The following is a 23,571-nucleotide window of genomic DNA, read 5'->3' as shown; positions in this document are numbered from 1 at the left end:
TATGCATTTCATTGCCGACTTTCCAGTATTTCTCTCTTTGCTGAAACAATGCTTTTTATCATTAAAGGTTCTCCACTAGTTCTTTTTCTTAAATTAACAGTTTTACTCCAGAGAAAGTCAAAGTCCTTGGTCCTGTGTTCTGCATTTCTCCAGGAATCAGTATTATTTATAGTTTAAAGCTGTAGTGCTTGGTATTTCTATATGCAAGGGCATAGGTTCTAACCTTCCTGGACATTACTCACCAACAAATAATGGTCTGAGCTCTTTATTCATTGGGAGCTTTTATTTGGCTTTACAAATATCCCTTCTAGAGTAGAAAAAGAGGAGCAAGAGATTCATGGCTTTTCACACATTGAAATTAAGTAAATTTTTGTTGTACAGTGTCTAGATTACCCTTATCAAACAGGTTCAACTCTCTGTGTGCATTGGAAGTTAACTGCATAGTCATGAAGCTGATGGAAAGATTTTGTGCAGCTGTCATGACATGGCCCTCACAAAAATGCAATTTTAAAAGTGTCACTTAAGAGATGGATAGGAGGGCTTCTGCAAGCTCTTGGATTGCAATCCTCAATTCCAAAAGTGCTCTGTTGCAGCACGGGTATAGAAGAAAAGACTGGGTTAGGGGTTGGACCACAGCTGAAATCTTTTTGGCAAGACTACAGCGTATTTCAGTTGTAGTTTCTGGGTTAAGCAGGGCCCTAAATCGTATTAATAGTCGAAAGTTAGACGAAAAGGGACTTGTCAAATGAAATATTTATATGAAGAATTGGGCTTCTTTAGCAGCTTTCCTTAGGAGAAGCTCTGTGCATAGTCCACACATGCAAGTGGCCGTATGTCATATTCTGAAACTTCCTGTGGTTAATAAACACCACAGATGCGTAACTCCAAAATGACAGGTCTCTCCCCTTACCGCAGCGACTGACCACCAGCTCACACAGGACTCGGGCACATCCTGCTGCAGCCTGGGTACCGCGACAGATCGGACGGCAGCCGGGCGGGCAGCTGGCTGGGGCACAGGACACCCGGCAGGAAGAGAGGGCGCGACGCCCGCTCTTATTTTCACCCTTTCGGTCCCCCGAGGGTTGGCTACGATACTTTAACAATTAAATTACAATTATTTGGGGACGCCCTGGGGCGCCGGGGGTGACGGGCTGCAGCCCCGCGCCGCCTCCAGCCGCGCCCGCCAGGGGGCGCCGCGCCGCCAGGGATGGCGGGGCCCGCGGGCCGAGCGCGGTTCCCGTGCCCGCCGGCCCTGCCCGCCCGGCCGCCACCGGGACCGCTCTCCGCGGGGCGCCGGGCCGGCAGGGGCTCCCCTCGGCCCCCGCCTGGGTGCCTCTGTCTTCCCCGAAGGGTCTCATCCGCCTGTCCCCGCCTGTCCGGGAGCCTCCGCCGGGAGGAGGAGGAGGAGGGAGTAGCGGCGGCAAACGGGCGGCGAGCCCTGCAGGGTCGGGTTACAGGGAGCCACGGAGCGGCGGCGAGGCGGGCGGGGACCGCCTGCGGGGCGGCCGCCGTGCTGCGGGCGCCCCCCCGGGGCTCCCCGCCGCTCCCCGCCCCGCGCGGAGGCGCGGCGGGCGCCTCGCCGAGCCCCGCCGTAGCTGCCGAGCCGCGCCGGGCGGCGGGAGCAGGCGCGGGCAGACAGGTGCCCTCCTCCCGAAGCGCTGCGCTCCCCGCCGCTGGCATCGCCGCCGCGCCGCACGGCGCTGGGCAGCGCCGCCCGGGCAGCCCCCGAGGTCGCCGCCGCCCGCCGCCGGGGGCAGCCCCGCCGCCCCGATGGCCCCCGCCGCCCCGCCGCCGCCCCTCCCTCGCTGCCGCCGGCCGCGGCGGCCCTAGGGGCGTCGGGGCCCTGCGCTGCCCCGCGGAGGGGAGGCGGAGGCGGCGGCGGCGGGGCGGGGGCGGAGGCGGAGGCGAGGGGGCGGCGGAGCGGCGGCGGAACGCCGGCGGAGCGGGAGCCGGCGGCGGCGATGGACGAGTCGTCGCTGCTGGATCTTCTGGAGTGCTCCGTGTGCCTGGAGCGTCTGGACACCACGGCCAAGGTGCTGCCGTGCCAGCACACCTTCTGCCGCCGTTGTCTGGAGAGCATCGTCAGCTCCCGCCACGAGCTGCGCTGCCCCGAGTGCCGCATCCTGGTGGGCTGCGGCGTGGACGAGCTGCCCGCCAACATCCTCCTGGTCCGTCTCCTGGACGGCATCCGGCAGCGGCCCCGCGCCGCCGGGGGCGCCAGCGGCAGCCCCAGCTCCGCGGCCCCCACGTACCCCCAGCCCGCCGCCGCCCCCAGCGCCGTCGCCGCCGCCGCCGCCTCGGCCGCCGCCAGCCTGCGGGAACTGGCGGCCGCCAGCCGCAGCGCCCTGCTGGGAAAGGTGGGTGCCGGGCCGGGGGCGGGCGAGCCGGGAGCGCGGCCGGGCGGCCCCGGTTCGGCGGCGGGACGTCCCGCGGGCGGCGGAGGGTGTGTGCCCGCGGGCACCGGCGTGCGCCCGCCCCGCGCTTGTGGCCGCTGTTGTGGGAGCTCCCCCGATCTAACGCTGGGACGCTCGGATGGGGATGTCCTCAAAGTACTCTGGGCGGCCGCGGGCGGCGGGAGCGGCCGGGACCGCCCCGGGACACCCCCTCTGGGTGGGTTTACATCGCCGTGGGGCAGCTGCTGCACCGGCGGGCCCCGGGGCCGCCCCCGGTGTAGGAGAGCCGGACGCGGAGTTCTGAACCACAGAGTGCCTCGAAAGCGCTTTTGCCTGCCAGGTGCGGGCAGGAGCGGCTCCCACCCGCGCACTCACTGCCTGCGGGGCGAAGGCTCCGGGAACGCTCGGCCGGTCCGAGCCCAGCGTGTTCCTCCAAGCCGAGAATTGTCCCCTCCGCTCTCCGGGCGCTGCCGGTGCTGTTACGAGCCCACAGAGCCCTCCTGACAGGCGGAACGGAGCGGGGTTTGAAGCTGAAGCTTCCCCTCTCAAGGGAGCGTAATTTCATTTTTATGTATAAGGTGTGTGATTTATCGAAGGCGAGTACTGCAGCGTGTGCATTTATTTATTGAACTCTTCAATCGAGTGCCCCATCTTGCGCCCTTTAAAGTCCATGACAAGGGTTTCATTGGCTCGGAGGGAACAAGATCAGTTCCTTTCACTGTTCTGTATTGGTCTGTCATGCGATAGGATAAAATTTACAATGGGACCTCTTCAGGAGACTTAGGAATGGAGACAGTCTTAAAACTGTGAACTTAATCTCACTTTTAATGTCATATATACTGGATATGTTTAATTGTCTTTGATGTTTCACGAAATCCACTTGAGGTGTAGTTTGGTGTACGGGCTTTTGATTTTAAAAGGTCAGTGTAGAGATTCCTTGTGAAGTTGCATTGCTATAGTAAATGTTTCAATTAATTATTTTTCTACTTTTTTTTTTTCCCTGAAAAAAAGGAGTAGACCTGTATTGCTGTTTTAAAGTTTTCCCTACAGGAAATGATGGCAAATGCCACACATTGTTCTGTAAAATTCTGACCTGGAGTTGGAATTGAAATATGCTAGGCAGTATTTCTGGAAGGGTAGATCCTTTATTATTGAGCCATATTCAATGAGCTTCAGGTACCTAATAATGACTTGTCCAATTTAAAGAAGAAAGGCAATGGAATTCTGCTTTCTGCATTTTTTCCTTGTTTTTCAGCTAAGCTTAATGCTGTAGCTTTGCCACAGCAGACAACTCCTGTCTTCTTAGTTTCGGCATTATAGAAAGGGAAGTTTGCATTCATTGGGTAAAGTACAATATCCCATGGTGGGGTTTGAAGTCCAGGCAGGTGTCTCTTGTGGGAGGCAGGGTCTGCTGAGTACACCTGCAGTGTTTGTGTTGGAGGGGCAGGGTCTTGCACCCTCACTTGGCTTTTGTGACCATTCCACAAGACAATCTCTGGTTGTCAAATCTTTAAGTCCCAGTCAAGCTTGCATATTACAGTGGGGTGCACATGTAATAAAATGCTTGATGGGGAAAACGATTTGCAAATTTTTAGAGAAATTGAGTTTTTGTTATTTTACCATAAATTGTCAGTCTTTTAAAAAGTTGCTTCCCTAGCCATTATTGCAGATATCATGTAGTAAATAAAAACACATGCATTTTATAATTTTCTGTCTTTGATTGCATAGCACTTTGGTGAGCGTTGGCAGTTCTGTTGTCCATTTCTGTGAGGCTTGTTACCCATCTGAATTTGACAGAAAGCAAAATGACACGACTTGAGAATCACATTTCGGCTGTTATGGTTAACAACTGTGTTGTTCTTTTCCCCTTGCTGGGGTTAATGGGTAATTCTGGGGCAGTGGGTCTGCTGGGACAGAGCGGGTCTGTGGAAGTGTTTGCTTGGCCTTTTGACTGATGGCACAATTTTATCCTGGAAATCAATGCAATGTGCTTGATCCTTACAAGGTTCATTACAGTGAAAGAAAGTCTGAACTAATCTGCTTTTAAAAAAAGCAGCAGGGGAGAGTAATCCTCCTTGGAGCTGCTGATACAGCTGATTGCTGAGCAGTCCTGGAGACAAGAGTGCAGAACCTCTCTCTGTACTAAACAATAGATGGTACAATCCAGGCTGGAATCAAGCTTTTTGAGGCTGATACGGAAGAGAAGAATTACATCCCTTTCTCTCTTGCGTTGGTCTTTGACAGCTCAGCTGCCTTGAAGAAAGCAGAAGTGATTCTTTGTGATATATATATTTTTCAGAAATTGCTGTAGATTTGCTGCCTAGGGCTGAAATGCAAATTGCACTACTTTGCTAATTATTACCTTTCATTTTAGATAATGCAGTATATGAAATAGGACATACCATTACGGGCTTTTTGGTTAGGAAGGAAAACGCTGATTGTGAAGTGTAATGGCAGAGAGCCAAGGTCACTTCTATCACACTTCAATCTTGCCCAGATCCTTGGACCAGTGTGTTAGAATCACACCAGGGATCTGTTTCTGTGGGAGTTTTAATTAACCTTAGAAGACAGAGCAGGGTCAGCCTCTCTGTTGCTATCATGCCTGTATTTTGCTTCTGCACCTTATACTTTGGAGAAATCTTCTTTGCATAGATGCTATTTTCTGAAATCAGCACATGTTGTTTATCTCTTGGGCAAAACTCTGTGGGGTTTGTATTTTTTATCGGGTCTCTGGCCTTTCTTTTCCCATAAGTTTGTTGCAGACTTGGTCTGTATAGACTGCTGAAAGCCAGAGTAAGAGGGGTTGAGCTGGGGGTGAACTGGCACTGGCGCTGTTTCTAAAGTTGTCCAAGAGCATTCTTCAGAAACACTCCTGAAATACTGTAGGTATTTGGAGATACATGGTACACATCTTCAGTATGAGAGATGTGGGAGTGCTGTGTACCTACTAATATATAGTGGAACAATATTGGGGATCCTATCAATATATAGTGGTGTCACCCAGTGCCTCTGTTTCAGCCTTTAAAAAACCAACAGTCTTGTTCTAAATGATATTGCATATTTTGAGATACTCACATTAAAGCTGTTTAAATGCAGAGAATGGTGTTAGACATTATAAAAGGGTCCAGCTGCTGAAAGAGCACACTGGAAGAATGAAGGAAAGGAAATCCAACAACTGTGTGCCCCTCCACCCCGCTCTGGGAATAGACAGGAGGCTAAGAGTGGTTTATAATGGTAGGCACATTACTCACAAGGTTATAATTTATTGGCTCCTCTGTTTCCATTACCACTGCTGAATTGCTTGGGGAATTCAGGTTCTGTCAAAGTAAATGGCTCCCTTAGATTGTTGAGGCATTATGGTAAATCTGCCTTCTTTACTGAGTGTGGAGTTTGGGGTTGTATTTTTTTAACAATTAATGCAGTTTATCACCTAATTCTTTTTTTTTTTTTGGGGGGGGGGGGAGTTCTTAAGGTCTAATAGCCAGTTAAGTGCATGAAGTCTTTAGTAATTTCCTCCCAAACCAGGCATCTTTCACTCCAGGTGCAAGGCTTATTGCTTGTTTGCTCATAATACAAACTGAGAACAACATTTGCATGAAAAAGAAACAAGCTAGTAAAACAAAACATGTCCTTTTTCCCAGAAGAGAGAACATGGCCGAAGTGATGGATAGGGATGTGGTGTGTTACCAGATGGGTTGTAGGTGCTGGTGAAGAGTGAGATGTGCACATAAGGAAAATGATGTGTCAGCAGCGTGCCTGAGCAAAGTGACGGATGGGCTGCACTCCCGTGTTGCACGGGATGCATCTCATGTGTATCAGCTTTGCAGAGCTATTTCTCTGTTTCGAGAGGAAGGCTGCCATTTGCTAGCCCTTGGCTTCATGCAGGTTTTGCAAGCTAGGGAACAGCGCTAATTTGCTAAATAAGCTTTTCAGCTATTCTGTAGAAATTCTCCAAAGGAGACATTATGTCACTTTTTAAAGAGTTCTGCCTCATCCTAGGCTGGGTACTGTGGATTAAAGGAGTCGACCTCACGGTATTTCTCTGCTCCCCCATTTCCTCCTTTTTGGTTACATTGTCTATCAGGTGAAGATCCCACCTTGGGTGACACAAGAGAAAGCAGATGTAATCTGGCATTTATATGCATTTATATGTATTACAGCAGGAGAGGATTGTGAAGGGGACACACTTTGTCTTGGGCAGAGGGTAGTCTTCAGCTTGCCTTTTTAATGGTCAGGCTTGCACAGACTGGAGTGCTGTTCAGCAGTGTGCCATGTACATAAACCCAGGGACTTACCTTACTTTTGTTCATTCCCTTTGATTTATTTGCTTCTGATGCTGTAGTTTCACTGATCAGCACTTGAACTTTGTCATAAAGCCATCCGAAAAGGAGTGATGTTCCATGTGTCAAAGGCTCTGATCTTGAGGATTTCCTTTTTGTCTGGCAGATGGCTAAAAATGTGTTTTGACACAGGAGATTAACTACCATACTAAAGGGTATTGTGAAGAATATAGCCAGAAGTATTTAAAACCCCAGCAGCTGAAGCTGTCTCCACAGAAATGAGTGAGCAAAGAAGAAGGGATTGCTGAGGGGCTGTGTCAGAAAAATTCATCATTCACTGAGCACTTAGACTTTCCAGAAAATGTGCCATTTGCAGGTGTCATCTTTATGTCCATTACGTTTTCCAGAAACGGAGTATTTTTACTCATGATTTTTTCTGTGTAATGATGTTATTTTACTTGCAAGCTAGAAAAATGTGTGATGGACCTGATGTGACCAAAGGGGGCCAGTGCTGGCAGTGGACTTTTTCTTCTGAATTGGGGTGGCCAGCAGTGGCTCAGTCACACCCAAAAAAGTTATGGGACGGTGGAGAGGGCTCTCTGTCATTAGTCCCAAACCCTCCCTATTAGTTTGTGTCAGTGTGACATGCCTCTATAGGACTCCTCTTGATGTCAAATGTGAATGCTAAGTTTAATCCCTGCACGTCATCCTTCTGAATGATTCATGATGAATGCTGGTAACGTTTAGCATATGACAGGGTTCCATGTTCCGTAGCCGGTTACTCAAAGACAGATGGATAGGCTTGCTCAACTCAGCCCTAAAGTGCACATTTCAGCACTGGCAATTTTTGCCCAGCTGCCCTAAAGCTCTGCTGTGGTTTCAAGGCACATGCAGAACATGGTCATTGATGTCTAGCGAGCTGCATGACCTTTCTGGGCTTCACATTTCCCAGCTGGAAAGCTGCCCCAGTAGCAGTAGCCCACCCTCGTGTGCTTCTCAGTCTTCCAAAGGAAGCTGCCCTATGAACACAGAATTATTACAAGAGAAGCTGGGTTTTGGGAAAATTGAAAAGTGCTGGCTGTATGCACTGAAGCTGCAGTGGTTATTTTCTGTTGTGTGGGGTTTGGCAGAGATGCTGCACTGGGTTTGCGGGGAGCGCCGGCGCAGGGATGCAGCGATGTGTGCTGCACATGGACTGTAATAGTACATTGTATTCCTTGTTTCTAATCTTATCAGTTCATGTTCAGGCAGACTCCTGGCTCTGGCTGGGTGCCCAACAGGTCAGACAGGCTGCAGGCTCTGGCTGGTAATGCTGGGTGCCTGCACTTGCGGGTCAGGGGGAGGCTACGCATGCTCTTTCTAGATGAAGCTGTGTCCATACGATCAATAAGCTGCTACACAGAGTGCTACAACAATTTTTTATTTATGCCACGGAGGATTTCTTTCTCTGAGAAGGTATTTTCTTATACTATAGTTATTTTTTTCAGCTGTAATAATTTTGGCTTAGTAATCCTATTACAATTTTATCTTGACAAGGATGGGTAGTTCTTGAATTTTGCACTGTTATCTTTATACTTCCCTTCTAATTTCACTATTCTGTTCAATATTTCATGTTGTTTCTCTTAAGAAACAGTGCTTAAATTTCAGATTAAAATCATAGTTTACTCTTGCACTTTAGTGACCCACCTGAAATAGCTTCAGCTGTGAGGTGGCTTGTTTTCAAAGCTGTAGATCATTCTTTCTTAGAAGCCTTTTCCTTAAGCTTCAGGAGGCATTACAACTAATATTTCACTCTGATTAATGTCTTTAAGCATTGCAACATTGTAATTGATGACCTATAGAGCACTGGATTTATTCTATGTTCAGGGACTTTGTGACTTCTACAGACAAGAACTGCTGGGGATTAACATGGTTTCTGCTTTACTGCATTCACTCATCTCATATCAAGCTAAATTTTTGCAAACATGTTCAATGCAGTCCTGTTAAAATCTGATATTTTACAGCAGGTTTTCCCAATCTGCCACGAGCTGTCAAGGGAAGAACCCAAGATTAGCTCTAACAGGACATGAGTGCCTGGACAAAGACAAACTACAGGATTTGAGAAGGTTGCATGACCTTGGCATTGCCCAGCTTCCACAGCAGCTGTGCTTCTGCAGCTGGGGAGGGAGTGCAGGGAAATACAGTGCCAGCTGAAAGCTACCTATTTATCCCTAGTCTTGCACCAAAACAAACTGCTCCTAATGACAGAATCCTCTTGCTTGGAGCAGCCTGGTACTTTGGCTGCAAAGTTACTGCAAAGGTCTGACCATTATGCACCAAAAAAATGAAAAAAAAAGAGAAAAATTTTTTTCTAGTGCGTGATGTAGGTGGGCCTGTGAACAGGTTCTCCCCATATGCCAGCCCCCTATCCTCTTTCTTTTGCTAGTTTGTATTCCTCTGACAGCTTGAGCCATGCCTTTTCCTGACTGTATGGGTTTGTGGGGGGGTTGCTGATGTGCTGGTTTTACTCACTTGGCTCCATTACCGTCTTCTCAGCAGTAATGTTAAATTTGTTACCTCCTCTTTGTGGGAAGTTTTGCTTATGTTGCTAGAGGATTGCTGAAAAACCTTTAAAATTGTTTGAATAGCTTTAAAAAGAAAAACCCAGAGCGTGTGCCTAATAATTTAATCTAATTGTCTTTGTATGTAATTTGAATGGTTTTGTTCCGTTAGACAGAACAAACATTAATTTAATGATGCATGTACATGAGATGGCTCTTAGGGGAAGAACAGAAGGAGAGAGTATTACTTTTGGTATTAAAAAGACATTTTGTTTTCAAAAGCAGAGAGGAAAAATGTAAAACATCTGGAATCAAGAGCACTTTCTGACCAGCCTTTTGAGCGTAAGTTCCATTGGTTCCCCAGAACTTGCTGCTCACTGATAGCTATCAGCTGGGGTGACCTGTGAACTCAGGTGATGGGCAGCTGAATATCTGCCCCAAGGAGCTGATGGAGCTCTTCAGGTGTCAGTGGAAGGACTCCTCACTTGGCCCTGGGCTCAGTCCTTCACATCTGCAGCCTGGCTATTGAGGGGTTAAACAGTGAAAAACTTGCTTGGCTGTGTTTTACAATTGGTTTCTGGCACTCTCAGAGCATGGGTTGGCCCCTGCTGGAGTTTGGCTTCGTGTCCTGTCGGAGTGGTTGGGATTTTTGGTGCGGCTGGTCTGTTTGCATGTGGTTGACTGAGGGCAGGGGTTTCTGAGGGACACAGATCCTCATGAACAATTTAAAGCTGTTTCTGCAGCAGGTCTCCATCTTGGCCCATTTTGGAAACAGGAGGGCTTAGCTGTCTGGTTCACAGCGCTGGGTGCCAGGAGGAGAAGGAAGGCTGTGGGATTCACTAATTAAAAAAAGGGAGAGATGGAGCTGTTCTCTTTTACCGTGGTGTTTGCATAATATAATTTGAATCAGGAATGCTGAGGAATTTCTGTCCACTTGCAGTGGCAGTGGGACAAAGGTGCAAAACCCTTTCCTGCTTTGCAGCATTCGGCCTCTTTTTTAAGATGCCTAAAGGATTTGTGGTACTGAGGAATTTGTCCTTCATGTTGGCTGTCAACACGAATATGATTTATCAGACAAGTGAAACTAATGCTGTATATGGTTAAGGAGTGCCATTCTGTGCACAAAAATGGTATTTATGAGAAGAGATTGCTTCTTACTCAATGCTTAGAGTGTCTTTCCACTGCTACAGCAACAAGCACAAGAGTCTGATTATTCAGGCAAGTTAGCATTAATTTTTTTCCAAGTTTTTTTAAAAATCTGATGCAAACCAATATGAATTTGCCATTGCTAATTTTAGAGTGGTCTGCTTGTATAAGATAACAAATCCCAGTTTTACTTTAAAGAGAAAGTATTTTAACAGAAGGCTGGCAAGATTGTTATCAAAATGCTAATGATCATTTCTCCTACAGTCTCAGTTATTTTCGGAGGGAGGACTAGAATAGATACATAATCTGAATAATATTGATTTTAATATGTATTACTGTCTCATTAAGCTCTTACAGTCTTTCCCCTTCTGGACAAAGGTTTATTAATTGCTGCAGTTGATGTATCATTGAAGTGGGTTTAGGTGCAAGAAGAGTATAGGGAAAGAGAGATCTAAAATGTTGACTGTGCAGTAGTGGATGGACCTTTGGGTTAAGATATTACAGCCCTAACCAAACGAAGGGGACACTGCTGTGTTTGGTGTGCTGCCTCCTGATTGCCTTCCCTGCAACAGCCAAGAAGTCAGCCAAACACAGGCACTGTCATATTTACTTTCCTAAATGATCATTTCAGTAAATATTACTAAACATGTTTATTTGTGGATTACTTTCAGGCCAATTCCAATAAAAAACTCCTCTGTGACTTACTATAAAAAGACATAATTTTATAAATTTACTTATTAATTTCTAAATTAATTTTGAAACAGCTTTAACAGCTTTTAGTAGGCTGCCTCTTTACTGGCTGCCTTCATATGTGTTTTGAAATGCTTTTATTTCAGCTTGTACTAGGTTTACAATATTGTCATTCTTATAAGCAAATCAATATGTTTTCGTTTCCAATAACTGCAGTAATTTATGAATTTGTAATTATTTTAATGCAGTGAAATCGAAGGAAGTAGAAGGAAGATTTTGTTTTGATTGTGTTTTGATTGACTTAAACTTACATTTAGTTGTCTGTAAACATGGTACACTCAAATATAAGTATGTATACTATATATAGATATATCTATCTGTATATCTATCTCCCTGAATGTATATTTTCTTGTCAGGTGGGCCTGTTCCATGCATTCTCATGTCCATATCTAGTAAATTGTGCATTATATTCAGACACACGTGTGTGTTGTGTCACAGTGCAGTGCCTGGTCCAGCCACATCTCTGGATGTGTGTCCATGGGGACCCGTGTCCTCATGGGATCATAGGAGTGCACCCACACAGCCTTCTCTTGCACCCCTGGTGCAAACACAGGCCTGTGCTTGTTGTGTGAGGGAGAAGGGATGTCCAGCAAGGGTTGGCTGGAGAGGAGGAGGAGGAATGGGTCCTGGTGTGCTGCAAGGCGCTTCTTCCTCGAGGGTGCTGGGACAAGTCCTGATGGGCTCTTCTGATGCTCATTGCTGAGCCTCCTGCTGATTTCATGCTAAAATGTCACGAGATGAGGCACAGAAATAGCACAGACTCTCCTGACCGCAGTGGGATCTGTAGCATGTTGAGTGGGCACGATGCATCCTTGCTGGGGCTGCTGCTGCTCGGCCAGCTGTGTGTAGGGAGGGTGCGGCGCTGTGGAAGAGGCAGGCGAGGACATCTTTGTGTTCAGTCCAGAGCATCTTGCATTTCAGCCAAGAGCTTTTGTGTGGAGAGCCTCATTCTTTTGCATACGCTCTTTCTAAAACAAATCACAAACCCCCCTGGGAGAATGGAGTCATATACACACGTCATAACATACAGTAAAAATAGTAGTTGACAACCATGAGATGAAATTTTTTGCTTATTCTCTTCTGCTGTGTAGGTAATTATGGTGTAAGATCTTGGTGGGAAACATCTGACTATTTATGCAGCAATGAAAAATCTGAACCAATTACACCTTTTTAAAAAATAGTAAATTTTTTATAAAAGGAAAGCATGTTACCTTTGATCTATATTGCAGAAGGGAAAATTCATTTTTTCCTAGAGTTTTATCTGTTCTTTTGATAAACACAGGACTTCCTTTTATGTGCAGTTAGTCTCACTTCTGTCTGAGTGTAAACTTCCATGATGGTCGCTACTGTTGAAAATAATTCAGCACATTTTAAAGAAGGGACTGTGGAGGTTTCATCATCTGTAATAATATTGTTCAGCCAGGGAGAGGTCATTTTCTGCTTCCTAATAAACAAGAACTCAATGGCCAGGGTTGAATGGCCATCTCCCCTTCATCCTTGGCTTCTAAAACCAGGAAGCAAGTAGCTAAAGGGAAGGTTGGTGTCTTCCTCCCTTTGTCTTGTCAGCAGCACACTACAAGAAGTACAGAGGTGTTCAGAGCCACAAGGTATTCAAGAGCCAGTTTCTTTCTTTCTTTCTTTCTTGAGCCAGTTTGCTTTCCAGTTTCTTCACTTGTGATGTTCATTTCCTATGAATTTTATACTGTTGAAATCGCTGTTGCTAAAATTGGTTTTCCTGTTGTATTAAAAAAAAACCCCAAACAACAAGATATAGCATTTAATTTGCTGCCTTGTGCAGTGTGTAGAGCAGAGAGACAAGTCCTGTCTACCCCCATAAATGAGAGCAGGAAATAGGTTTGGTGCCTCAAGCACTGTGATTATCCAGGGGACTGAGGGGAGTTTGTTGTGCTGTTTAATGCATCTCATCTCCCAACTTTGGATCTTTTAAAAAGATACAAAAAATAGGAATACCAAAAGCAAAGTGTTTTGTTGGTAGAGGTAACAGAAGATCCAGCAAAGGATCTGTGTCGTTGTGTCCTTCCTGCATTGCTTCATCTCATTTGAAGACATCCAGCAGTCAGGAGTGTGAAGGAACAGTCTGTCCAGGAGCTGGGTTCTGGTTCTCCTGTTCTCTTTCTCCCCCTGAATCCTCACTTTTCAGTGGGCTAGGGCACCTGCCTGTGCCTTCACTCCTGCCTGTTGAATTTTTAGCCTCCCAAATTGCACATCCTCTCTAGCCTATATTGCAGAGCCCAGAGCATCATCACCTTTTTTCTGTGTGATGAGGACCCAGAAGTTCAGCTCCTTTCACGTGGGTGATTAAGTGCTTCATGAGTCACTGGTGCTAGTGGTCAGGGACCCTGGGAGAGGGGGATGCTTGGTGGTAGCTAATGATAGAATGACTGTCCCAAGTAGAGTCATACTGAAAGGCAGCACAGGGCTGGGCAGAAAATGAGAGAGGAGCATTTTGGATGTTCAGTTTCCTGTGGGAGTAGAGCTTGTGTGATAGCCTAATCTTAAAAATATGAGGGAGCTATTTAGGGAGAGTTTGCCCTGACAGCATTGTAGATTGGAGATTTGGAGACCATGTTGAACTCTCTAAGTCTTTGTACCCCATTCTCTGAGCTCAGAAACCTGTGCTGCACCAGGGACATGATCAGCTGTTGATGGTGGGCATCTTCCTCATTGCTACAGCAAGAAAAGACGTGGTGGGCTTGTGCTTTGTTATCAAATTAACACTCCCAAGACTCAGCCTGCTTTGAGCACCACTCTTCACACAGGCCACCACTTACTTAGAAAATAGAGGCAGGGGCAGCTGTCTCCAGCCAGTGAACATGGGAGGAGAATTCAGGGTGCACAGAGATGACAATAAAAGGGGCACAGTACCGAGGAGAAGAGGGGATTTTCCCAATGGCTGATGTTCTTCAATTCTTTGTAGTTCTTTGTTCTTCATCAAATGAGGTTCAAAAATTCCAGGAGGTATTCCATTTGTTCCAGCCTCGTTCATGTGTTTTGGATTTTTGTTAGTTTGGTTTTATACAAAATAGAAATGTAAATTCTTCCTTTCTCAAGTGAAGAGATGAAAGGAAATTACCTTAAATTGTACTAGGAGAGGTTCAGATTAGATATTAGAAAAAAAAATTACTGAAAGACTGGTTAGGCATTAGAGTGAATGGAGTCAACATCTCTGGAAGTGTTCAAGAGGCATCTGAATGTGTCACTTGGGATATGGTTTAGGGGTGATTAGGATGGTGCTGGGTGGATAATCTTGAAGGTCTCTTCTAACCTTGATGATTCTGTGATTCCCTCAGCAATACCCTTTATGTAGTGAGTAGTTTCTATGCTAGAATGCTGCCCTGCCAGAGAGGATTTTCTTATTTAATATGATCATTTGAGAATTAATTCATCTGATTATGAAAATTGTGGTGAAAGAGGAGTGGTTATTTTAGGATCTTGGATGTAGGAGAAGTCTCTTTCCTTTATACTTTCCGTAGTTATTATTCAGGAGATTTTTTGTTGACGCAGGGGCTGGGGTGAAAAGAATGTGAGCTCACAGTTGAATTCAGAGATAGCAGGAAATAGGATATATTTGAGGTTCCTCAGCTGGTCTGATGCTTTTGATGAATATGAGCTTCTTTGATTGAGTCATCTCATGAGTTTTGGGTAATGATGCCGATTCCCCAAATCAGTCAGTGCTGGTGAAATAAATAGAAGCTAAACACTGAACAGACTGTGGTCAGCCTGCAGTTGTCTCATTAGTGTGTAAACTCAGAGCCATTGGCAGTGAGCAGATAAAAACCAGAATGAATCTGAGGTAAAACAGTAAAGGTTACTTCAGGGGGTTTTTTGGTGGATTTTTTCCCTCCCCTGAAGAGTTTAAAAGAGCATTAAATGATGCCTCTATAGAAATATTTCATTTTTTGATGTCATGTAGTTGCAGACCCAAGAAAGTAATAGTATGAGGATATTCTGATCCTTGTAATGTTCAGTATCCTAGCTGTTTAGTAGCTTTGTCTGAGTGAGCTTAAATATACACTTCTGGTTTTTGTGGCTTTTTTCAGTAATTAATGAAGAATGTGAGTAATCTCCTACTTGACAGATCTGCTCTTTAGGTCTCTGACTCTGTTTGGTGGGAGGTGTGAGAAATCACTACTGTAGTATGTAGCAATATTGTAGCACCTCAGTAGAACCATTTTGGAGAGTGTTGCTGGAAGGCAATAGTGTCCTTCCTAGGAATAAAAGCTTGAGAAAAATAATTCAAATAGCTTTGCTTCATTGACTTGGTGAAAATATTATTCAAGATAATGGTTTGCACAGATGGAGTTGCTGTATTACTTCACTGTAGGTCTGTCAGGTGTTACTATTTTCTGCTCTGCATGCCATGAAAAGATTTGCTTTTTCCCTCTTACTTAATGTATTGTCTTTCTTTGCACAAGCAAGAGGCAAAAGGAAACAATTTTGCCAGGAATAAAAGACTCATGTGGAGGCTGTGTTCTTGTCACCATGGGTTCAGGCCATGGAGGGGTTTGCTTCCATTGGGGTGTGGGAGGATATTTTCACTCTGGCTTGATGGGAGGTGACAGCTCAGGAAACCCGCATGGCCCACTCATGTCCCATGCTGCTGGTGCCCCTTAGAGCTGCCTGGGCAGCAACATCTCAATGTCCCCATTGCCGTCTCCCCTTGGCATTGTCTCTGCCCCATTGCCATCACCCCTTTGTCCCAGGATCCTCTCTGTGTGGAGCAGCAGACAGCTTCTGTAGCAGAGCTGTTTCTGAGCTTTGACACTCCCTATTCATTTTGCCTGTGAGCAGCATTGGAGCAGGGATGGACCAAATGAATGGCTGATGTCCAAATGGAGATGTGGACACCATGTGGTGTTCCTTAGGTTCTTTACTGGGACCAGTACTGTTCAGTGTCTTCATTAATAACACAGACATGGGATTGAGTTCACCCTCTGCAAACTGCTGATGACATGTGTCAAGTGGTGCCATTGGTATGCGTGAGAGAAGGTGTGCCATCCAGAGGAGCCATGGCAGGTTCAAGGAGTGGGTCCACGTGAACCTCATGGAGTTCAGCCAGGCCAGGTGCAAGGTTTGGCCCTCTGGCAAACACCTCTGTCACTACAGACTGGGTTACAGATGGACTGGAACCCCTCTGCCTAGAAGGACTTCAGGATACTGGTGCCTGGAAAGCTGGGCATGAGCTGACAATGTTCAGACATGTCCTGGCTTGCATCCAAAGCAGCATGGCCAGCAGATTGAGGGAGGTCATTCTACCCTACTTCACTGTCTGTAGACCCCTCCTTGAGTATTGCAGCTCTGGGTGCCCCATACAAGACAGATGTGGACCTGTTAGAGGGGGTCCAGAGGAAGGCTGGAGCACTTCTCTTGGCAAGACAGGCTGAGAGACTTGAGTTTGTTCAGCCTGGAGAAGTGAACGTTCCAAGGGGACCTTATTACAGGCCTACAGGACCTAAAAGGGGCTTACAAGAAAGATGTATAGAGATTATTTTCTCCAGGGCCTGTAATTACAGGACAAGGGGTAGCAGATTTTCAGTGGAAGAGGGTAGATTTAGATTAGATATAAGGAACAAATTCTTTGCTGTGAGGGCTGACGAGGCACTGGAACAGGTTTTCCTGTGAAATTGTGGATGCCCCATCCTTGGAAGTGTTCAAGGCCAGGTTGGATGGGGCCTGGAGCAATCTGGTCAGTAGGAGGTGTCCCTGCCACTGGAAGGGGGGTTGGAACTAGATGATCTTTAGGGTCTCTTCCTTCTTAAACCATTCTGTGATTTTGTGAGTCCATGAGCAGAGAATGAGCACAGAAAATAGGATGTGGCAGACACAGCTGAGGCAGCAGCTCTCTGGCCACAGAGAGCAACACACAACTTTCCCAGGCCTTTCTGGGAAAGGCTGTGAGCCGATCAGAGCAAAGAATGAGAAACAATTCTTATCTTCACTTGCTGCACCTGTTATTGTGAACATGTGGAATGTGTTATAGAGATTTGTTTACCAGAGGGTGATTTCTTAATTAGCTAATGGTGATGGTGTTTGGAGTGGTGGACCAGTTAGGTCCAGGTGTATCATTGCTGTGTATAAAAGCTATAGGTTTCTTAATAATGATATAATATAATAAAGGGACTGATCAACCTTCTGTGAATCACAGAGTCAGTGCTAATTATTACCCAGCTAGGGGCCCATTGCAGTGACACACAGCTATAGAGAGTGGAAAGTAAATATTGTAAAATGCACGTGTATGTGTTTCATGAGGTTACAGTGGTGCACATATCTGCCGTGGATTCTTTAAACATTGTGATGCAGCATGAAGATGCTACAAGGAAAATTGTATTTTTATGCTGAAAGGTTTCTTTGGGTGTAATGCTTCCAAATTGAATATAGAATTGAATAAAAATAGTCATTCTCTTATCTTTATTCCATCACAGCTTTGCTGGAGGAATTCCTTTGATTTGCAGAAAAAATTATAGTGGAAAAATCATTTGACATTCATAACAAATACAGTCTCATCTTTAATGGATTGTTTATATTTTGCAATGAGCTTCTTTTTCTGAACAATAACAGTAAATTCTTGACCTTTTGTTACAGTTTCCAGTTCTTCAATAAATATAGGAGTCTTTCGTTAGTTTTTCTTAACTCCACAGCAAACAGTAAATATCAGTGCTTCCTTTGTGGATGAGAAGTTAAAGCAGGACCAAAGGGACCCACTACCAGCACCGCAGGACCAGGGAGTGATCATCACACTCCTCCAGACTTGAGCACTGTGCTCTTGTTGCACTTGATGCACTCAAGCTCTTGTCGTCATCCTCATGTTTGGAAGGAGTGTGACAGACATTTCACATGAGTTCCACCTCCTTTGCTGTGTGCTACAGCTCTCTTTGGCTTATAGTCAAGTTTAGTTGCTTTAGTTGCTGAAATGGTTTTCCTGTTCTATTTCCTAGTATTAAATTGCTGTAAAATTAACTGGAAAAGTGCTATTATGTACCCTGTTTCTTTCTTTTTTCTTCACATTCTGAGGGGTTTTTTTTTGTTTGCATATGTTTAGTTTTCCTTTATTTTCTCTTTTATTGCATCTGTGAAGCTTTTATTCTCAATTTTCATGTCATTTGACATATGAGAGAAGCCAAATAAAATATTTCACTTTTCTGTTTCAAGTTAAAAACCAGTTTTTATGCTGAACAATAACTGTATTACAAGGAAGCCTGATGTGCCCTCAGTGCCATTACAATATGTTGAATAAAAGGTAATTTAATGGAAACAGCGGAGTATTTGAAAGTTCACTGCATGAAAATTGGATTTTTGCCTTTTATTATTTACATTGCACCTTATTCATATTTAAGGCCACAGGGATTATCATCCTTCTTAATGGCTTTATTTAATAAAGACTTTGCATTTCACAGTATAGGATCGAGCACAGGCTTCAATCTGTTATCAGGATTTCAATTAAGTGGCTTTAGCTTCAGCTGACCTATAAAGCCGATAAATATATCTAAATAATTAATTTGCTTTTACTGGCTACTTTTAAATACAGCTGCTATGTACTTAGCTGCTGAATGGTACACCAATGCTCATAGCTTGCTTTTATGGTTATGATTCTAAAGATTACATGTGTCTGTTGAAGTGACTGGCTAGGCCAGGGCTGGTCTCTATATTTAAAATACCTTGCAGAGGGGCTGCAGTTGTGGCTGAGGACCATTGCAACTGGGATGCAAGTGCACCTTGAATTTTGGGAGGAGAGGCCAGGAATGAGTAGATGTTGTGGATCAACACATCCCTTAACTGGACTGAATCATCCTCTGGCTGTGATTATGTATTTTGTAAACGTGGGGTTGGATGCAATCGATTCCAGGGTGGAGGAGTGGTGGTAAGTACAGGAGACTGAATGAAATTCTGTTGCTCTTGCATTTGAATTCTGTTGCTCTTCACCTAAGAAGAGTCATACACCAGTGTAATTTTGCAGTCAAGGTTGGGGGTTTTTTTTAGGTCACATTTAAATCTTGCTAAGCACACAAAACAAATAATGATGTTAATTTTTTGCTGCACCCTTTTGGACATTGAGAAAGGCTGAATTTTAAGTGAATGTTATAAACAGACAGGCTTGAAAATGAGTTCCTCAAAAGTACAGAGATAGGGTCCATCACTTCCAGTATTTCCTCCTATAAATTCACTCCCTGCAGACCGAAATGCTGATACCCTGAAATAAGGAATCAGGCTTGTGCCAAGCTCTGGGTACGAAGCAAGTACCAAATAATTAGTTTGGTGGGACTCATGAAGCATGGGCTCATGAAGCCAGCTCGATGCCCACCGCAGCTGCCCCCTGGCCAGAAGAGAGGAGCAGTCCATGCCCCCGAGCCGCTGGGTGCTGCACACAGGGATGCTCAGGGATTCACCCCAGAGCAGCAGGATGGCATCCAGACTGGCAGCTCTGCAAAAGCACTGCTGATGTGGGGATCCTGCTCTTTCCAAAGTTATTCCACCTGGTTCACATCCTGAGGACCGAAGATTTGAGCCCTTCAGGGACCTGCAAAGACCAGAACACCAGTCTAATTTAAAATGCTTAAGTTACAATACCTAACGCTTTAAAGATATTTTCTGCCTATCAATGCATGATTAACCGAGTGTATGTACTCAAAGAAAAATGTAATATTTATTAAACACAGTTAATTTAGACATTTTGGCATTTGGTATGCAAAGATTATGCATTTTTCCCAGGAGTTATGTTAATTATTTCAGCATCATAAGTTTAATTTTAAAAGGGTTTTTCGTTGCTAAAGGGAGTGTTATATGTGCATGTGTACAAGGAGAACTTTAATTAAAATTTCTGTTCTCCATTGTTTCAGGAGTTTAAAATGCACTTTCTCCTCTGTGAGTCAAAAAGACTGCTTAAATTTACAGGGCTCAAAGAGTTAATGTATGAAAATGAAGACATTCAAGGTTATATTGCTGACAGTGCCATTGTGTTGGCAAAGGAAAAAGATGAAACACAGCCTCAATTTACTTCTCATGCTAAATAGTATTTTGTTCTGTATTGTTAGAAGAAATCGTTCCATATCTGGAGAATATGGAAAACATGGAAATCGTGATGCTGCCTCTGCTGACCTTAATATAATTTTATTTTTAACTATTTCTTTCCCAGACCTTCTGAAAGGCTTGAAATAAAAACAACTCTGTTTTTCTGAGGAAGGTCTGAGAATTTTAAATACGATCCTCATTTTTGGTGCCTACTGCAACAGATAAAATATGGGAAGTTCTCCTAATGTTTGTCTGTACATCTGGACACTGGGAAACTGATGCTCTTAGACACACATTCCATGGGAAAATAAGATATGTTGAGTAAGTTTGGAAAATATTAATCAGTTGGTACATTTAATTTGGCCATGGTATAGGAGATTCTTGCCAGTGTTAGAGAATTGATGAATAAACTGGGGCGGAGGGGGGTGGGGTGGGGAAAAAGGCAAGGGAAGAGTTTATGTCAAAGCTGTCCATTTCTTGGAGGTTCCTAACAGTTCTTCTGAAAACTTCTATGAATTTCAATGGAAAAGGAGAAGTCCTAAAAGAAAAGTAAATAAATTTCTTTCCTCTTAGCAGATGTTGTTTATAAGGCAGTTCTAGTAAAAATGCAACTGCTGCAAATCAGTACTTGTCGAGAGGAGGCTCCGGCCATGGAGTAGAGCAGCCCTCCAGAGAACCCAGAGGGGACGCCAAGGGTGGCTTCTCTCCTGGAAACCCGTGATCAAGAGGCTGTGATCATTCACTGGGAGACTTTCACTTGTGCCTGCACCGCCCTCTCCTGTTGAAATTCTCCCAGAAATGTCAGGAGGGAATAAACGCCTCTGCTGCTGCAGCTGTCACAGGTATCCTTTGGTGGTGCTCTTGACGGGGTTGTCGCCTGTCCTGAAAGGATTTGTCACCCAGATGTTATTTGGTGAACCAGTAGCCATTAAATATCATGTGCATCAGCAATACAGGTCAGAGAACCACATCACTGGGAACTGCTCATCTGCTAACCACCATCTGCCAAAGCAGCTTCTGTAACAACAAGAAAAGCAAATAAAGAAGAATATAAATGTTTTGATTCAGGAGTTGTATTTTCCTTTGAAGGTTGATAGCAAGGGGTCAGTCTGTTAAGAAGGAAACTTTGGTCCCACTTCAACTCACTGCCTCAGTGAACCTTTGTTATTTTATTTCAAAATAAATGTTGCTATTTTTACCTTAAAAATAACAAATGTTACTGATTGAAAATGGTTTGCTAAGACAAATGTTCATCTGTAGCTATGGGAGCACTTTTGCTCCTTCTGTACAAGACACGCACATCTTTCTCTTGGGTGTTTGTGATCAATCTGTTTTTCTGCTATTTGTCAGTGGAAAGGCCCTGGCTCATTTCTTTCTAGTGAATCATATTTTGATTGTCTCATTTCCTACTGAAGTGAGTGAAGTTGATTTGGGCATATGCAGGCTGTAACTTCTACACATATCTCTGCTTAGCTGCAATGCATATTAATAAAATGTCTAAAATTGTCTTCTACTATGAACATATTTAATGCACTAAAGCCTTCTAAATTAGTTCAGAATAAATGATAGGATTATCCACATTCAATAGTTCTTACCAGGTGGAGGCAACATGCCCTGGGCATTTGGGCCAGGGGACCAGCACTCCCGGGTGCATTGAGGAACAAGCTCACCCTGGTGGGATGAAAGCAGCCCAAAGGGTCCCTTGACAGGCACTGTAAAGAATCCCTGAAACAGGGCTGATGTGCCTCACAGGCTGTGTGGAATAGTCTGGGTCTGAATATGGGGAATGTGTCCCTGCACCCTGCTGGTAGATCACAGAGTGGCAGAGTGTTTGGCAGGGACCTCTGCAGGGAACCTAATGCAAGTCCCCATCTCCCCATCTCCCCTGCCACCAGCTGGCAAGGAACATGAACAGAGGTGCTCAACAGCACATGAATGCAACAGAGACTGTGCCAGGTCATGGCAGTGAGGGTAGTGGATTTAGAAGTAATAAAACTATAAACCTGTTGCATTGTTAGGCTCCCTCTTTGTCAATATTTAAACGATGCATTTGGCTAGTTTCTTGATTGGGTGTGTGTTTTAATGTTCATATTTGTGCTATCACTAATTGGAAGCAGAGCTGGAAGGTGCAGCCACTTCAGCCACTCAGATGTGAGAGTCTTTCTTTCCTTCAGGCTTTGGAAGTTGTCACCTTTCCTGAGAATGTATAGCTTGTCTTTGCTTTGGTGCTACTGTGAGTTAATCTGGAGTATTTACAGCTATTATGGTTGTTTGATAAACAGGTTCAGCCTCATAAGAGAGAAATCAGAAGAGCAGATTAATAGCAGAGAGTCCTTTGTTTAACTTGGCAAGGCTCGTCACAAGCCATCAAAGGAAGCAGTCACTTTGTCAGCAGTATTGAATGGATGAATATTATAAACAAAGAGGTCACCAAGTCTTACAGTCTAGTTTTTCTAAGAATCAGAAGGGCTTGCCAAACAGGACTAAAATATAGGTGTATTATATATTCAAAGCATATGGGGTTCATAACTACTGTTGCCTTTGGTATTGGTGAGTTTTCTGAAAATACAGGAAGGAAACAGGTTTTGAAGGAGCCCAGACATGACATACAACCCATATGTTTTTCTGAACCATTTCTCTAAATTAATTCCATTGCTTCCCAAGTAGAGTTGATAACAGGATGTTGAAAACAAGAGTATTTCAGAACCAATTTTGAAAGGAGTTCCCAGTGGTCTGTTAGAGATGCAGGTATTCTGACAATAATTCCCCATTCCCAAGTGAGGTATTCACTTAAGGCTCTAGTTCAACAGAGGCTTTAAAAGTATGCCTGTGTTAATCTCTGTTGTTACAGTTTTGCCTGTGGTTAGCTCTAGTAGTGTGTTCTCAATTAAACATGTTTCTGATGTGTCCTCTGCAGAAATAAAGGGCTGACTTGAGGTTAGAGATAATTTCCTCTGAGTGGCTACTGAAGTCTGTTCAGGCTGTACCTGTCTGCATCTATTTAGCACAAGGCAAGGTGGTGACTTACATCCTCCTATCAGGAATTGTTATAGAAAACAGCTGAAATCTTCCACTTGATTAATTAATAAGAGAGGAGTTGCAGGAGCTGTGCAAAAAGCCGAACTATAAAATGTAGTTTTGGGGTTACTGCTCTTTGTCAGCTGTTGCAGGAACAATGAGCATTGCAAGTGTCATAGGCATCTTTAATTATATATGGCCTACTTCCTGAAATATTCATAAGGAATGGAGATACAAAGTGACAGTTCTGGTTGGAAGGTATAGGGGTTATTCTCAAGTATCAACAAGGTGATTTCCCCTACCAGGTTCTCCATCTAGCAAAATAAGTGAATTGCTGTGTTTACAGGAAAAAAATGTCAAAGCTCTTCTTTCACCCATGCATCTTCTTTCACCCATGCCTTCTTTGCCATCCCACAA

At 44.6% G+C, this 23,571-nt stretch overlaps 1 protein-coding gene across 1 annotated transcript in view; it reads left to right on the top strand.

Annotated features, from left to right (window-relative positions):
• The first annotated feature begins 1,946 nt into the window (after positions 1–1,946).
• SH3RF3 (SH3 domain containing ring finger 3) overlaps positions 1,947–23,571 on the top strand; it is a 247,182-nt gene continuing 225,557 nt past the window's right edge. Inside the window, exon 1 of the mRNA XM_058018799.1 lies at positions 1,947–2,357. Within this exon, the coding sequence (XP_057874782.1) occupies positions 1,962–2,357 (396 nt within the window). The 5' untranslated portion in view covers positions 1,947–1,961. The remainder of the gene's footprint in view (positions 2,358–23,571) is intronic.

This window comes from Melospiza georgiana, chromosome 2 (genome assembly GCF_028018845.1).
Source record: "Melospiza georgiana isolate bMelGeo1 chromosome 2, bMelGeo1.pri, whole genome shotgun sequence".
Lineage (NCBI taxonomy): Eukaryota > Metazoa > Chordata > Aves > Passeriformes > Passerellidae > Melospiza > Melospiza georgiana.
The sequence above is the reverse complement of the archived record's forward strand: the minus strand, read 5'-3'. Positions and strand labels throughout refer to the sequence as shown.